The 16,613-nt window shown below is 44.4% G+C and overlaps 1 protein-coding gene across 1 annotated transcript in view; it reads right to left on the bottom strand.

Moving 5' to 3' along the window:
• Nucleotides 1-16,613, bottom strand: part of LOC139266232 (solute carrier family 12 member 9) — a 91,042-nt gene that overhangs the window by 17,955 nt on the left and 56,474 nt on the right. The window contains exon 8 of the mRNA XM_070884061.1: nt 1,210-1,292. Within this exon, the coding sequence (XP_070740162.1) occupies nt 1,210-1,292 (83 nt within the window). The remainder of the gene's footprint in view (nt 1-1,209; nt 1,293-16,613) is intronic.

The following is a 16,613-nucleotide window of genomic DNA, read 5'->3' as shown; positions in this document are numbered from 1 at the left end:
CCCTCCTCTCTTCCCCACCTCTCCCCCCTCCCTCTCTCTCTCTCCCCCCCTCTCTCTCTCCCACCCCTCTCTCCCCCCCCCTCTCTCCCCCCCTCTCTCTCCCCCTCCCCCTTGCTCTCCCTCTCTCTCTCCCCACCTCCTCTCTCTCTCTCTCTCCCCCTCTCCCTCTCTCCCTCCCCCCCTCCTCCTCTTCCCCCCCCTCACCCCCTCCTCCTCTTCCCCCCCCTCACTCCCTCCTCCTCTCCCCCCCCCTCACTGGCAACCCTCTGCCTTCCCTTCATATAAAGGTAGGACTACTATTTTTTAGTTGTTATTGTTTGATTGCTTATTACTTTGGTCTTGCTGCTTTAGGTGCAGGGTTCCTTCTATTTTTTATTTGTTAATTAATTGCTTATTACTTTTTGTGCTTTGTTTAGTGCTTTGTAAGTCTTGGTGCTTTCATTGTATTTTTTATTTGTTATTGAATGCTTATTTTTGTGCTTGGTGCATTAAAATATATTGCTTGGTTTAGTGCTTAGTGCTTTAAATGTACTTATGCTTCTTTAATGTTGTTGTGAAGGTGTTTAGTGCTTTGGAAAATCCTCTAACTTCCCTCCCCCCGCCACCTAATCTCTGGCTACCTGCGCCTGATTTCTAAAGTGTCCGCAAGGTTTTTCTGAGCATACAAAAGTGGACACATACGCTGGCCTAAGTTAGTTTGGAGTAACTACTAGCTGTCTAAACTTGCTTAAATGGCCAAAACAGGCGTAAGTGGCTGGTAACGTCCCCTTTTGGAAAAAAAACAGAAGTAAAAAGAACCTGAACTAACTCACTGAAACTGGAGCAACTAAATGGGGAGAAATGCGATTTTTAAGATACTCCAAAAAAAAGCTAGTTGCTCCAAAAAGATAGGAGCAGCTCCTGTGGAGACTTGGCCCCAATTAAACTGCAGAGCCTTGTTTTCAGGTTGTCTAAGCAGGGACTGTGGGTAAACCAATGATATCAACGTAGCACACTGATCTATTTCAGTCTTCTATAATTGGCTCCATGTTAATAAAATATAAATTTATTTTATAGATTGCAGAATGGTGAACCAACATAGCCTTCAGTTACACAGATTTATTTTTTCCACACACTTTTCCCCATAAAGGATAGCAAAACTATCCTGTAAATTTTCAAGTTTTCTGTGACATCCATGACCTCAAAAACAAACAAATAAAAGTACTGTACCTGTACTAACACCGATGAAATCAGTACAGCAGCCCAGGGATTTCCACCTTGCGAAGTTTTCTTAGCAGCCATGAGAAGTTTTCCTAAATTAAGGAAAATAAAAAATGACCCAGTAAGCAGATTAATTAGATTAAGGATTACCAATAACTCATGCACGTTTAAATGTTTTCTCAGTTTAGCATTTAAACAGAGCACATTAAGTAGCAAGTAATAAAGGACGAAGATAAATGAGTACGTCACAGTTCATGATCCCACTAAGGGGTTCACCCTATCTTCAGGTCGAGTTAATAGAATCCATTCCATAACTGCAGTTTTCTTTATAACTGCAAGAATTACACGCACAATAACAAAGCAATAAACAGAGACAAGGATACTGTAATTACATCATGGGATTATATGAACACATTCATCTGAAATTTCTCTTTACAGTATTTTAAAATAAAGGGTTTAAAGCCTCTGCTAAAATAGGAGAGAAAGGAGTTTCAGAAAAAATACATTAAGCGTCCGCAGACTAGTATCCATATCAAAATTTCCAACAATTACAAGGCACTAGTTCAGTCAAGAGGTTCAGGTGATAGTGATGAATACAGAAATTTCTTTCACGTTAGTCTTGTATATATAAAACAGCTGTAACCCAGAGCTAAGGTGGATTCTGTTCGTCAAGAGATATATTGGAAAGAGATTCTATTTGTTTCAATAATGTAAGTTCTGAAATCACATTGGGTTAAAATGGGTTTAACTGGTTAAACCAAGAGTGAAATTCTGAAACATTTTTAGAAATAGTAGCTTTTACTGGATTAATTTTACAGTCATTTTCACAATGTTTTTTCACTCTCCAATTCAGAAACATTACTGTAAAGGTTAAAAGCATGTTTGAAAGCCTCATGGTTATTTATCATCAGTGATTAAACCACTAACTGCAAGAGGAAACAGTCATTGTGAAGCTAAAAGCTATGAACAGTATTCAGAATAAGGTTACAGTGCAAATAATCATTGTTAATGACTGGAATTAAAACCAAAAGTGATCACAGCTGGTCCAGAATCTCACCCCAGGTGCTGAGGAAGGTAATATGTCATCACATGTAATGCCTTAATGGAATGTATATTTCAATGCAAGCAAAAAAATGGTTTATCTTCCTCGTTTGGGGCACTGCTCAGAAATTCCATCTTTTTCATTACTTCACAAGTGATTTAACTTTAATACTACCTTTGTGTCCAGCAGAAAGGCTTCATGTTTGATCCAATTTACCACAATTCTTAGCGTATAATTTGTAAATGATAATTGAGGTGATCCAGAAGTGTAGCAATTACCTAACTCTCCTGTGGCTTCAGCATCATAATTCAGAGCTGACCATATTAATTTCAAACACCATGAAAAGTCTGAGGCAATTTATGCAAGCCGTTTAATCTGTAGAAATATTTTCCTTGTTGAAAAGAGCATTTTGTGAGCAGTGAGCAATTTTACAGGAACAGGATAATGAAGATGCAATTGTTATTTTCTCTCTGCCGCCAGCTTCCATTAATTGCCAAAATAATTGCAGGTTTAATCTGACAAACAAATAACTGGAACCATTCAAACGGACTTGTGAAGAGCAATTCTAAGAAAGAAAAAGCTGTGAAAATCTCCATGATCATGATTAAGTATACAGGCAGGTAAATGAGGGGAAGAGAACAAAAAGCCTATGACGAGGCTGGTATCGCCCACTATTTCAGCAGTTGTTTCGGTCTGGCACACTGGTGTTGTTGGCTGGGTGCGGAATTAGCATCTGCATGGACAACGCCTGGTTTCAAATAGAGGGCAAAGTAGCTCCAGGAATGAGATCTATTCAAATATTTTTTAAATAAGGTTCAAATTCATTATCTGTGAGGCAGAATAAGAGACAAAGATGTTGAATATGTATGTATTTTGGAATTGGGACAGGGTTAGCAATGGGATGGTTGATTTAAAAAAAAAAAATGTTTTTGTGTAAATACTTCATAAATAAACCCTTGATGGGTTAAGGATTTTTCTCATCAGCTCTCATTTGAGACTAATCAAAGGACAAGGCAGGCATGTTCCCGTGAAATCTGTGGGATTTTTCTATTAGATATCATTAAAATCCAATCTTCCCAACAGCTAAACCTTCAGGGAAGCCAACTAATAGTGGGAATGAATTGTATGCTAGTCAGCATGAAATCATACTTATTCCACTGAGCATGCTACCACACCTTTGTAATGTTCTCATTTTTCTTTAAAGAAAAAAAAAAGCATGGTGGGAAAATTTTGCTGATGGATGTTGGGTGCAGACAAGATCTGTCTTGGACATGATGTCCCTTTCCACCAGTTTGGGTTCATACAAGAATGGCAGGAGGGTGCTTGGCAGAACCATTCCCGAGCAAAAAGTCAATACATTCAGGAAAACGTGATAGGCAGGGGAGAAATAGCAGGAGGAAAAAGGCAGATTCTTTGTCTCTGTATCTTCCCGCTTCAATTTAGTGTACGGTCTCTTTCTTATGACGTCTCCTTTCTTCAACTCTCAAGGTCCGAGCCAAAAGGATAAATAGGGTGGTCACAAGGACTTTAAACTAGTAAATGGGAGAAAGGAAGGGCTCAGGTGGAAAATGCAGTACAAATAGGAGTGCAAAAACATAGAAACATAGAAAATTCGAGCCTGCACCAGCATTCGATAAGATCATGGCTGATCATTCCCTCAGTGCCCCTTTCCTGCTTTCTCTCCATACCCCTTGATCCCTTAAGCCGTAAGGGCAATATTTAATTTCCTCTCGCATATATCCAATGAACTGGCATTAACAACTCTTTGCAGTAGGGAACTCTGAATGAAGAAGTTTCTCCTCATCTCAGTCCTAAATGGCTTACCCCTTATCCTAAGACTGTGTCCCCTGGTTCTGGACTTCCACAACATTGGGAACAATCTACCCGCATTTAACCTGTCCCGTCAGAATCTTGTATGTTTCTATGAGATCCCCTCTCATCCTTCTAAACTCCAATGTATAAAGGCCCAGTTGATCCAGTCTCTCCTCATATGTCAGTCTGGCCATCCCGGGAATCAGTCTGATGAACCTTCGTTGCACTCCCTCAATAACAAGGACGTCCTTTCTCAGATTAGGAGACCAAAATTGAACACAATATTCCAGGTGAGGCCTCACCAAGGCCCTGTACAACTGCAGTAAGACCTCCCTGCTCCTATACTCAAATCCCCTAGCTATGAAGGCCAACATACCATTTGCCTTCTTTACCACCTGCTGCATCTGTATGCCAACTTTCAATGACTGATGAACCATGATACCTAGGTCTCATTGCACCTCCCCTTTTTCTAATCTGCCACCATTCAGATAATATTCTGTCTTCGCGTTTTTGCCCCAAAGTGGATAACCTCACATTTATCCACATTATACTGCAACTGCCATGCATTTGCCCACTCACCTAACCTGTCTAAGTCACCCTGCAGCCGCCTAGCGTCCCCCTCACAGCTCACACCGCCACCCAGTTTAGTGTCATCTGCAAACTTGGAGATATTACACTCAATTCCTTCATCCAAATCATTGATGTATATTGTAAAGAGCTGGGGTCCCAGCACTGAGCCCTGCGGCACCCCACTAGTCACTGCCTGCCATTCTGAAAAGGACCCGTTTATCCCGACTCTCTGCTTCCTGTCTGCCAACCAGTTCTCTATCCACATCAGTATAATACCCCCAATACCATGTACTTTGATTTTGCACACCAATCTCTTGTGTGGGACCCTGTCAAAAGCCTTTTCAAAGTCCAAATACACCACATCCACTGGTTCTCCCTTGTCTACTCTATTAGTTACATCCTCAAAAAATTCCAGAAAATTTGTCAAGCATGATTTCCCTTCATAAATCCATGCTTACTTGGATCGATCCTGTCACTGCTTTCCAAATGCACAGCTATTTCATCCTTAATAATTGATTCCAACATTCTCCCCACCACTGATGTCAGGCTAACCGGTCTGTAATCACCCGCTTTCTCTCTCCCTCCCTTTTTAAAAAGTTGTGTTACATTAGCTACCCTCCAGTCCATAGGAACTGATCCCGACTCGACAGACTGTTGAAAAATGATCACCAATGCATCCACTATTTCCATGGCCACTTCCTAAAGTACTCTGGGATGCAGACTATGAGGCCCCAGGGATTTAGCGGCCTTCAATCCCATCAATTTCCCAAACACAATTTCCCGCTTAATAAGGATATCCTTCAGTTCCTCCTTCTCACTAGACCTCCTGTCCCCTAGTACTTTCAGAAGGTTATTTGTGTCTTCCTTCGTGAAGACAGAACCAAAGTATCTGTTCAATTGTTCTGCCATTTCTTTGTTCCCCATTATAAATTCACCTGCATCCGACTGCAAGGGACCTACGTTTATCTTCACTAATCGTTTTCTCTTCACATATCTATAGAAGCTTTTGCAGTCAGTTTTTATGTTCCTGGCAATCTTCTTCTCATACTCTATTTTCCCCTTCTTAATTAAACCCTTTGTCCTCCTCTGCTGAGTTCTAAACTTCTCCCAGTCCTCAGATTTGCTGCTTTTCCTGGCCAATTTATATGACTCTTCCTTGGATTTAACCCTATCCTTAATTTCCCTTGTAAGCCACGGTTGAGCTACCTTCCCTTTTTTATTTTTACTCCAGACAGGGTTGTACAATTACTGATATTCATCCATGTGATCTTTAAATGTTTGCCATTGCCTATCTACCGTTAACCCGTTAAGTATCATTTGCCAGTCTATTCTAGCCAATTCACGCCTCAAACCATCGAAGTTACCTTTCCTTAAGTTCAGAACCCTAGTTTCTGAATTAACTGTGTCACTCTCCATTCTAATAAAGAATTCTACCATGTTATAGTCACTCTTCCCCAAGGGGTCTCGCACAACAAGATTGCTAATTAGTCCTTTCTCATTACACATCACCCAGTCTAGGATGGCCAGCTCCCTGGTTGGTTCCTCGACATATTGGTCCAGAAAACCATCCATAATACACTCCAGGAAATCCTCCTCCACCGCATAGCTACCAGTTTGGTTAGCCCAATCAATATGTAGATTAAAGTCACCCATGATAACTGCTGTACTTTTATTGCATGCATCCCTTATTTCTTGTTTGATGCTGTCTCCAACCTTACTACTACTGTTTGATGGTCTGTACACAACTCCCACTAGCGTTTTCTGCCTCTTGGTATTCCGCAGCTCCACCCATACCGATTCCACATCATCCAAGCTAATGTCCTTCCTTACAATTGCATTGATTTCGTCTTTAACCAGCATCACCACCCCGCCTCCTTTTCCTTTCTGTCTATCCTTCCTAAATGCTGAATACCCCTGGATGTTGAGTTCCCAGCCTTGGTCACCCTGGAGCCATGTCTCCGTGATGCCAACTACATCATAACCGTTAACTGCTATCTGCGCAGTTAATTCATCCATCTTATTCCGAATACTCCTCGCATTGAGTCACAGAGCCTTCAGGCTTCTCTTTCTAATACACTTTGCCCATTTAGAATTTTGCTGTAATGTGGCCCTTTTTGCTTTTTGCCTTGAGTTTCTCTGCCCTCCACTTTTACTTTTCTTCTTTCTATCTTTTGCTTCTGCCCCAATTCTACTTCCCTCTGTCTCCCTGCATAGGTTCCCATCCCCCTGCCGTATTAGTTTAACTACTCCCCAACAGCACTAGCAAACACTCCCCCTAGGACATTGGTTCTGGTCCTGCCCAGGTGCAGACCGTCCGGTTTGTACTGGTCCCACCTCCCCCAGAACCGGTTCTAATGTCCCAGGAATTTGAATCCCTCCTTGCTGCACTACTCCTCAAGCCACGTATTCATCTGAGCTATCCTGCAATTCCTACTCTGACCAGCATGTGGCACTGGTAGCAATTCTGAGATTACTACTTTTGAGGTCCTACTTTTTAAATTTAGCTCCTAGCTCCCTAATTTCATCTTGTAGGACCTCATCCCTTTTTTTTTAAGCTATATCGTTGGTACCCATATGCACCACGACAACTGGCTGTTCACCCTCCCTTTTCAGAATGCTCTGCACCCGCTCCGAGACATCCTCGACCCTTGCACCAGGGAGGCAACATACCATCCCTGGAATCTCGGTTGCAGCTGCAGAAACGTCTATCTATTCCTCTTACAATTGAATCCCCTATCACTATAGCTCTCCTGCTTTTTTTCCTGCCCTCCTGTGCAGCAGAGCCACCCACGGTGCCATGAATTTGGCTGCTGCTGCCCTCCCCTGGTGAGTCATCTCCCTCAACAGTACCCGAAGCAGTGTATCTGTTTTGCAGGGGGATGACCGCAGGGGACCCCTGCACTATCTTTCTTGCACTGCTCTTCCTGTTGGTCATCCATTCCCTATCTGGCTGTGTACCTTTTCCTGCGGTAAGACCAACTCACTAAACGTGTTTTCACGTCATTCTCAGCATCGAGCATGCTCCAGAGTGAATCCACCCGCAGCTCCAGTGCCGCAATGCGGTCCGTCAGGAACTGCAGCCGGATACACTTCCTGCACACGTAGTCGTCAAGGTCACCGGAAACATCCCTGACTTCCCACATAGTACAGGAGGAGCATAAAACGTGTCTGAGCTGTCCTGCCATGACTTAACCCCTAGATAAACTTAATTTGGCAACAACCAAGGCTAAAAGGTTACTTACTGATATAGAAAAGAAAAACTACTTACCAATCAATCACTTACCCCCTTGGCTGTGACGTCACCTTTCGATTTCTTTCTACTTTTTTGTCTTCTCACCCTGCTGCAGCTGCACCGGTCGGTCTCCGATCTCCTGCTGGGCCTTTTTATAGGCTTCTGTGCTGCCCCGGAATCCCGCCTCACCAACTGCCTCTCCGATCTCCTGCTGGACCTTTTTATAGGCTTCAGACGTTGCCCCGGACTCCCGCCTCACCGACTGCCTCTCCGATCTCCTGCTGGGCATTTATATAGGCTCCGATGCTGCCCCGGACTCCCGCCTCACTGACTGCCTCCCCGATCTCCTGCTGGGCATTTATATAGGCTTCCGACGCTACCCCGGACTCCCGCCTCACCGACTGCCTCTCCGATCTCCTGCTGGACCTTTTTATAGGCTTCAGACGTTGCCCCGGACTCCCGCCTCACCGACTGCCTCTCCGATCTCCTGCTGGGCATTTATATAGGCTCCGATGCTGCCCCGGACTCCCGCCTCACTGACTGCCTCCCCGATCTCCTGCTGGGCATTTATATAGGCTTCCGACGCTACCCCGGACTCCCGCCTCACCGACTGCCTCTCCGATCTCCTGCTGAGCATTTATATAGGCTCCGATGCTGCCCCGGACTCCCGCCTCACCGACTGCCTCCCCGATCTCCTGCTGGGCATTTTTATAGGCTTCCGACGCTACCCCGGACTCCCGCCTCACCGACTGCCTCCCCGATCTCCTGCTGGGCCTTTTTATAGGCTTCCGACGCTACCCCGGACTCCCGCCTCACCGACTGCCTCTCCGATCTCCTGCTGGGCCTTTTTATAGGCTTCCGATGCTACCCCGGACTCCCCCCTCACCGTAAAAACAAACATTGTATAAATGCAGAGATTAGACAAGTGTGTAGTAAAGGCAGGGTGGTTTTAATGGAGAATTTGAACTTTCATATAAGCAGATTAGCACCTGTCAGAAAGGTAGTGAATTTCTTGTGTGTGTCCGGGATAGTTTTCTACAATAGTATGTCCTCGAGGCAACAAGGGCACATGCCATATTAGATTTAATAATGAGTAATGAGCCAGATTTAGTTAACAGCCTAACCGTGCGTGATCATTTATCCAATAATGATCATAACATGATCGAGTTCAATGTAGCATTTGAAAGGATGAAATGCAAAGCAGCCACTGAGATTCTAGATTTGGGTAACCTCAACAGAATAAGATAGAGACCGTCCACAGTAAAATGGGCAAATCTGTTCATGGGTAAAACGACAGAAAATCAACGAAAGATGTTCAAAAAAGAATTCAAGGTGATACAGAACCAGTTTATACATGAGGGGAAAAAGCTATACTTGCCCCCCAAAAAACAGCCATGGACGACTAAAGAAGTGAAGGACAGCATAAAACGAAAAGAAAAGGACATGTTCATTTGCAACACTTAAAGCTCTGATTGGGCTCCCTTGATGACGAGTCCTGATTGGTCCCCGTGGAGGCTAAGGCACACCCAGCAGTTTCGCTAGAATGTGTAATGAGATCTTCCCTGTTTACATAATTAGTGACTTAGCAAATTGTAATTCAAACCATTCTGACTGCCGACTCCAGACAGAACAGAGCTCACTTGGGACAGGGCTCAATCTCACGGGTTAAGACCATCTCCCACCCCCAAACAAGTTCCTGCCCCACCCCCCAGGTTTCTGAACTTATCCACTCCCCCAGTCTCTGACCACTTAAGTTACTGACCTCCTCCCACCCCGCACAAGTGCCTGACCTGCCTCTCCCCACCCCACTGTCGAAGTTCCCGACCTCCTCGCCCCAGCCCAAGTTTCTGACCTTCTCCTCCCCCCACCCATCCATCCATCCCCACGCCAGATGCCTTTCTCCTCTTGCCCAAGTTCCTCATAGATTCATGACCTTCTTCCCCACCAACAAGTTCCTGACTTACCCCCCCGGCCATAGATGGGACATTGTGAGAGAGTCATGGATTGTTAACCGGTTTATTGGGTATGAAGTGAATAGTGACAGTGTCATGACTTCCAGATTTCGTCCAGTCCAATGACGTCACTTGCCACACATGTACCGAGTTTTCCGAGAGATCAATTAGGTGTAGGGGGAGGAGAGGGAGAATGTGGTGCGGGTGAAAAGGGGCTGCGGTTGGAAGAATGCGACCCGTCTTACCATCTGGACCACATTCTCGTTCTGAACCTCCCCCTTTAGTCCTGGATCATGTTCTCCCACCATCCCCACTGTGCTCTCCGTACTCTTTTCCCTCCCCCACCCCCACGAGTTCCCGACCTCTTCTCTTCCCCCCTCCGATCCACTCTCTCTCTCTTTCGATCTTTTCTTCTCCCCATGGATTCAGTAACAGGCCTTGTCCCATGGAGCTGAACAAAACATGGTCCATGCTACACTGCACATGCGCGGCTGGACCCCGGTGACAGCGCGCATTCACAGAAGGGGATCGGGTGCGCGTGCGCAAAAAGGGGCGGGGCCGACCGCACGCATGCGCAGAAGGACAAAAAAACATTTGTGCAGATAATCGGTTTGAAAAGAAAAAGCATACAAAAATGCAAAAATCAACAGACCGTGGCGAATGGGAAAGATAAAGAACAGCAAAGGGTAAGAGAACTGACAGTAAGAACTACAAAAAGGGAGTATGTAAAGAAACTAGCAAGGGATATCAAAATCAACACAAAGAATCTTTACAATTATATTAGGAAAAAGAGGGTAGTCAGGAGCAATGTTGGCTCCTTAAAAGCTGAAAGCGGTGATATTGTCAGCGACAATAAAGGAAACGGTGGATGTGTTGAATAATTGCTTTGCGTCAGTATTTACAATACAGGAAGAGGATAGCATGCCAGAAATCCCAAGGAAATGAATACTGAATAAGGGACAGGGACTCAATAAAATTAATGGAAGTAAAATAACAGTAATGAAGAACATAATGGCACGAAAGAATGACAAGTCCCCAGGACCAGATGGTTTCCATTCCAGGGTTTTAAAGGAAGTAGGTGAGCACATCGCAGATGTCCTAACGATCATCTTTCAAAGTCTTCTCGATTCGGGAAGTGTTCCTTTGGTTTGGAAAATTGCGCATGCCAGAACTGTGAGAGGGGAAAATCAGGGGATTATAGACCAGTTAACCCAACATCTGTTGTAGGAAAATTGCGAGTCTATAATGCCGGATAGGGTGACTGAACACCTTGAACATTTTCAGTTGATCAGAGAGCCAGCATGGTTTTGTGAAAGGTAGGGCATGCCTGACAAACCTGAGGAGGTGACTGAAGTTGTGGACAGGGGAATGTCTATGGATGTTATTTATATGGATTTCCATAAGGCATTTGATAAAGATAAGAGACTGTTAACTAAGACAGAAGCCCAAGGAATTGAGGGAAAATTATTGACCTGGTTAGGAAATTGGCTGAGCGGTAAGAGACAGGCTGTAGGGATAATGGGTAGGTACTCAAATTGGCAAGATGTGACTAGTGGTGTCCCACAGGAATCTGTATTGGGACCCCAACTATTCACAATATTTATTAACTACTTAGATGATGGCATAGAAAGTCACATATCCAAATTTGCTGATGACACAACCATAGGCAGCATTGTAGGCAGTGTACATGGACTTTTTTGTCTCAAAGATTGAGACTATCCGATCAGCTGCCTCTGCGAGTTCCCTTCCTTCACCTAGCCCACAGGGCAAACTTCATCTGACGCTCCCACCTGTCCTAGCCCTAAACTCATATCTTTCTCTAGTTTTTCTTGGATCTCCCCTCTTGATCCCGTCAAACTCATCTTGTCCAGGAGACCCACTTCCTGCTCTCTTGATCCTATTCCCACTAAACTGATCACCCAACTTCCTTTTTTGGTTCCCATGTTCGCCAACATTGTTAACGGTTCTCTCTCCTCAGGTACCGTGGCTAACAAGGGAAATTAAGGATAGTGTTAAATCCAAGGAAGAGGCATATAAATTGGCCAGAAAAAGCAGCAAACCTGAGGACTGGGAGAAACTTAGAATTCAGCAGAGGAGGACAAAGGGCTTAATTAGGAGGGGGGAAATAGAGTATGAGAGGAAGCTTGCCGGGAACATAAAAACTAACTGCAAAAACTTCTTTCGATGTGAAGAGAAAAAGATTAGTGAAAACAAACATAGGTCCCTTGCAGTCAGATTCAGATGAATTTATAATAGGGAACAAAGAAATGGCAGACCATTGAACAAATACGTTGGTTCTGTCTTCACGAAGGAAAACATAAACCTTCCGGAAGTACTAGGGGACCGAGGGTCTAGTGAGAAGGAGGAACTGAAGGATATCCTTATTAAGCGGGAAATTTATTAGGGAAAATTATGGGATTGAAGGCCGATCAATCCCCGGGGCCTCATAGTCTGCATTCCAGAGTACTTAAGGAAGTGGCCCTAGAAATAGTGGATGCATTGGTGATCATTTTCCAACAGTCTATCGAGTCGGGATCAGTTTCTATGGACTGGAGGGTAGCTAATGTAACACCACTTTTTTAAAAAGGGAGAGAGAAAACGGGTAATTAGCCTGTCATCAGTAGTGGGGAAAATGTTGGAATCAATTATTAAAGATGAAATAATAGCGTGTTTGGAAAGCAGTGACAGGATCGGTCCAAGTCAACATGGATTTATGAAAGGGAAATCATGCTTGACAAATCTTCTGGAATTTTTTGAGGATGTAACTAGTAGAGTGGACAAGGGAGAACCAGTGGATGTGGTGTATTTGGACTTTCAAAAGGCTTTTGACAAGGTCCCACACAAGAGATTGGTGTGCAAAATTAAAGCACATAGTATTGGGGGTAATATGCTGACGTGGATAGAGAACTGGTTGGCAGACAGGGAGCAGAGAGTCGGGATAAACATGTCCTTTTCAGAATGGCAGGCAGTGGCTTGTGGGGTGCCGAATGGCTCAGTGCTGGGACCCCAGCTATTTGCAATATACATTAATGATTTGGATGAAGGAATTGAGTGTCATATCTCCAAGTTTGCAGATGACACTAAACTGGGTGACGGAGTGAGCTCTGAGAAGGACGCTAGGAGGCTGCAGGGTGACTTGGACAGGTTAGGTAAGTGGGCAAATGCATGGCAGATGCAGTATAATGTGGATAAATATGAGGTTATCCACTTTGGGGGCAAAAACACCAAGGCAGAATATTATCTGAATGGCGGCAGATTAGGAAAAGGGGAGGTGCAACAAGACCTGGGTGTCATGGTACATCTGTCATTGAAAGTTGACATGCAGGTACAGCAGGTGGTGAAGAAGGCAAATGGTATGTTGGCCTTCATAGCTAGGGGATTTGAGTATAGGAGCAGGGAATTCTTACTGCAGTTGTACAGGGCCTTGGTGAGGCCTCATCTGGAATATTATGTTCAGTTTTGGTCTCCTAATCTGAGGAAGGACATTCTTGCTATTGAGGGAGTGCAGCGAAGGTTCACCAGACTGATTCCCGGAATGGCTGGACTGACATATGAGGAGAGACTGGATTGACTGGGCCTTTATTCACTGGAGTTTAGAAGGATGAGAGGGGATCTCATAGAAACGTATAAGATTCTGACAGGACTGGACAGGTTAGATGCATGTTCCCGATGTTGGGGAAGTCCAGAACCAGAAGACAGTCTAAGGATAAGGGTTAAGCCATTTAGGACTGAGATGAGGAGAAACTTCTTCACTCAGAGAGTTGTTAACCTGTGGAATTCCCTACCGCAGAGAGTTGTTGATGCCAGTTCATTGGATATATTTAAGAGAGAGTTAGATATGGCCCTTACGGCTAAAGGGATCAAGGGGTATGGAGAGAAAGCAGGAAAGGGGTACTGAGGTGAATGATCAGCCATGATCTTATTGAATGGTAGTGCAGACTCGAAGGACCAAATGGCCTACTCCAGCACTTATTTTCTATGTTTCTATGTTACTGTTCCCCTCTCCTTCAAATCTGCTGTCATCACCCCTCTCCTCAAAAAAATCAACTCTTGACCCCACTTTGCTTGCTCGTTATCGCTCATTCTCCAACCTCCCTTTCCTGTCCAAGGTACTTGAACGTGTTGTTGCCTCCCAAATCCGTGATCATCTTTCCATGAATTCAATGTTTGAAACCCTTCAATCTGGTTTTCGCCCCTATCGAAACAGCTCTCCTCAAAATCACAAATAACATCCTTTGTGAGTGTGACAATGGTAAACTAGCCCTCCTCACCCTTCTGGACCTGTCTGCAGCCTTTGACCACTCCAATGCCTCTCCACCAACATCCAGCTAGGTGGGACTGCACTCGCCTGGTTCCATTGTCATCTATCTATTGTAGCCAGAAAATCTCCTGCAATGGCTTCTCTTCCCACTCTCGCATTGTTACTTCTGGTGTTCCCCCCAAGGATCTGTCCTTGGTCCCCTCTTATTTCTCATTTATATGCTGCCCCTTGGTGATATCTGAAAACACGGAGTCAGTTTCCACATGTATGCTAATGACATTCAGCTCTACCCATCCACCACTTCTCTCGACCCCTGCTTGGTATCTAAATTGTCTGTTTGCTTGTCCGACATCCAGTAATGGATGAGCAGAAATTTTCTCCAATTAAATATTGGGAAGACCGAAGCCATTATCTTTGGTCCCCGCCACAAACTGCATTCCCTAACCACTAACTCCATCCCTCTCCCTAGCATCAATCTGAGGGTGAAGATGACTTTTTGCAACCTAGTTGTTATATTTGACCCCAAAATGAGTTTCCAGCCACATATCTGCGGCATAACTAAAACCGCCTTTTTCCACCTCCGCCGTGCCTCATTCATGCCTTTGTTACCTCTAGACCTGACTACTCCAACTCACTCCTGGCCGGCCTCCCACATTCTACACTACGTAAACTTGAGGTCATCCAAAACTCTGCAGCCCATGTACTAACTCACACCAAGCCACGATCACCCATCACTCCTGGCTCCCAGTTAAGAAATGCCTCGATTTTGAAATTCTCAGCCTTGTTTACAAATCACTCCATGGCCTTGCCCCTCCCTATCTCTGTAATCTTTTTCAGCCTCACAACCCCACAGGATGTCTGTGCTGCTCAAATTCTGGCCTCTTGAACATCCCTCATTATAAATGCTCAACCATTGGTGGCCGTGCCTTCAGCTGTTTGGGCCCCAAGCTCTGGAACTCCCTCCCTAAACCTCTCCGCCTCTCTACTTCTCTTTCCTCCTTGAAGACGCTCCTTAAATCTCGCTCTTTAAACAAACTTTTGATCATCTGCCTTAATTTCTTCTTTTATGGCTCGGTGTCAAATTTATCTGATTTGTCTTGTTGTGAAGCGCTTTGGGACGTTTTACTACGTTAAAGGCGCCATCTTAATAAAAGTTGTTATTATTAAGTTATTATATTGTTAAAGCATAAAATTACAAAGGGATATCAACAATGAATAGACAAAAACTGTGGCAAATGGATTTCAATGTTAGCAAATGTGAGGCCATTCATTTTGGACCTAAAGGATAGAACAGGGTACTTTCGAAATGGTAAAAAGCTAAAAACAGTGGAGGTCCAAAAAGACTTGGGGGTTCAGGTACATAGATCATTAAAATGTCATGAACTGGTACAGAAAATAATCAATAAGGCTAATGCTACAAAACCCTGGTTAGACCACACCTGGAATACTGTGAGCAGGTCTGGGCACCACACCTTGGGAAGGATATATTGGCCTTGGAGGGAGTGCAGCGTAGATTTACCAGAATGATACCTGGACTCCAAGGGTTAAGTTACAAGGAGAGATTACACAAATTAGGATTATATTCCTTTGAATTTAGAAGGTTAAGGGATGATCTGCTTGAAGTTTTCACCGATATTAAGGGGAACAGATAGGGTAGATAGAGAGAAACTATTTCTGCTGGTTGGGGATTCTAGGACTGGGGGGCAGAGTCTAATAAATTGGAGCCAGACCTTTCAGGAGTGAAGTTAGGAAACACTTCTATACACAAAGGCCCCAAGTTTCCACACGCGGCGAAAAAGGCGCCCCTCAGAGCTGGGCGCCTGTTTTTCGCGCCGAAAACAGCGCCTGAAAAAAAAACGCGGTATTCTCGAGCTCCTTGCAGCTCGATGTCTGCTTGGCGCGGCGCACAGGGGGCGGAGCCTACCACTCGCGCCGATTTTGTAAGTAGGAGGGGGCGGGTACAATTTAAATGAGTTTTTTTGGTGCCGGCAACCCTACGCGTGCGCGTTGGGAGCGTTCGCGCACGCGCAGTCTGAAGTAAACATTGGCACTTGGCCATTTTTAAAAGTGCTGCAGAAAAAGTGAAAATTTGTTTAGTGAACCCTTGCAAAGGCTTGCATTTTAATTTTCTTGATATTTCTGTGTGTGAGGGAGTGCTTTTAGCAGCACTGCTGAATAAATCACCTGCTGAATTAATGTTGGCTCTTTAACCAGTGTTACTGCAGCAACTGTGCATTTTAATTCAGCCTTTACAACTCATTACCGTTTCAATCTCCACCACTCATTCTGTAATTAAAGATAGACTGTGATAAACAGGACACATGCACTTGTTTGAGACTATTCAAATTCTTTGTAGCTGTTCAATTTTTAACATTTTTTAATAAAACCACATTGCCCTTCCATGATCAGCACTGAGGCTGCTTGCTGCTTCTTGCCCCTGCCGTCGGGACCGACGCCACACCGCTGCCTGAAAGGCCTGCCTGAAGCACTTTCACAGGTAGGAACATGGTTTATTTAATCTTTTCTTTGCTTATAAATTTTTAT

The sequence above is a fragment of the Pristiophorus japonicus genome, chromosome 6 (genome assembly GCF_044704955.1).
Source record: "Pristiophorus japonicus isolate sPriJap1 chromosome 6, sPriJap1.hap1, whole genome shotgun sequence".
Lineage (NCBI taxonomy): Eukaryota > Metazoa > Chordata > Chondrichthyes > Pristiophoridae > Pristiophorus > Pristiophorus japonicus.
Note: the sequence above shows the minus strand (reverse complement) of the source record. Positions and strands in the feature narration are given on the sequence as shown.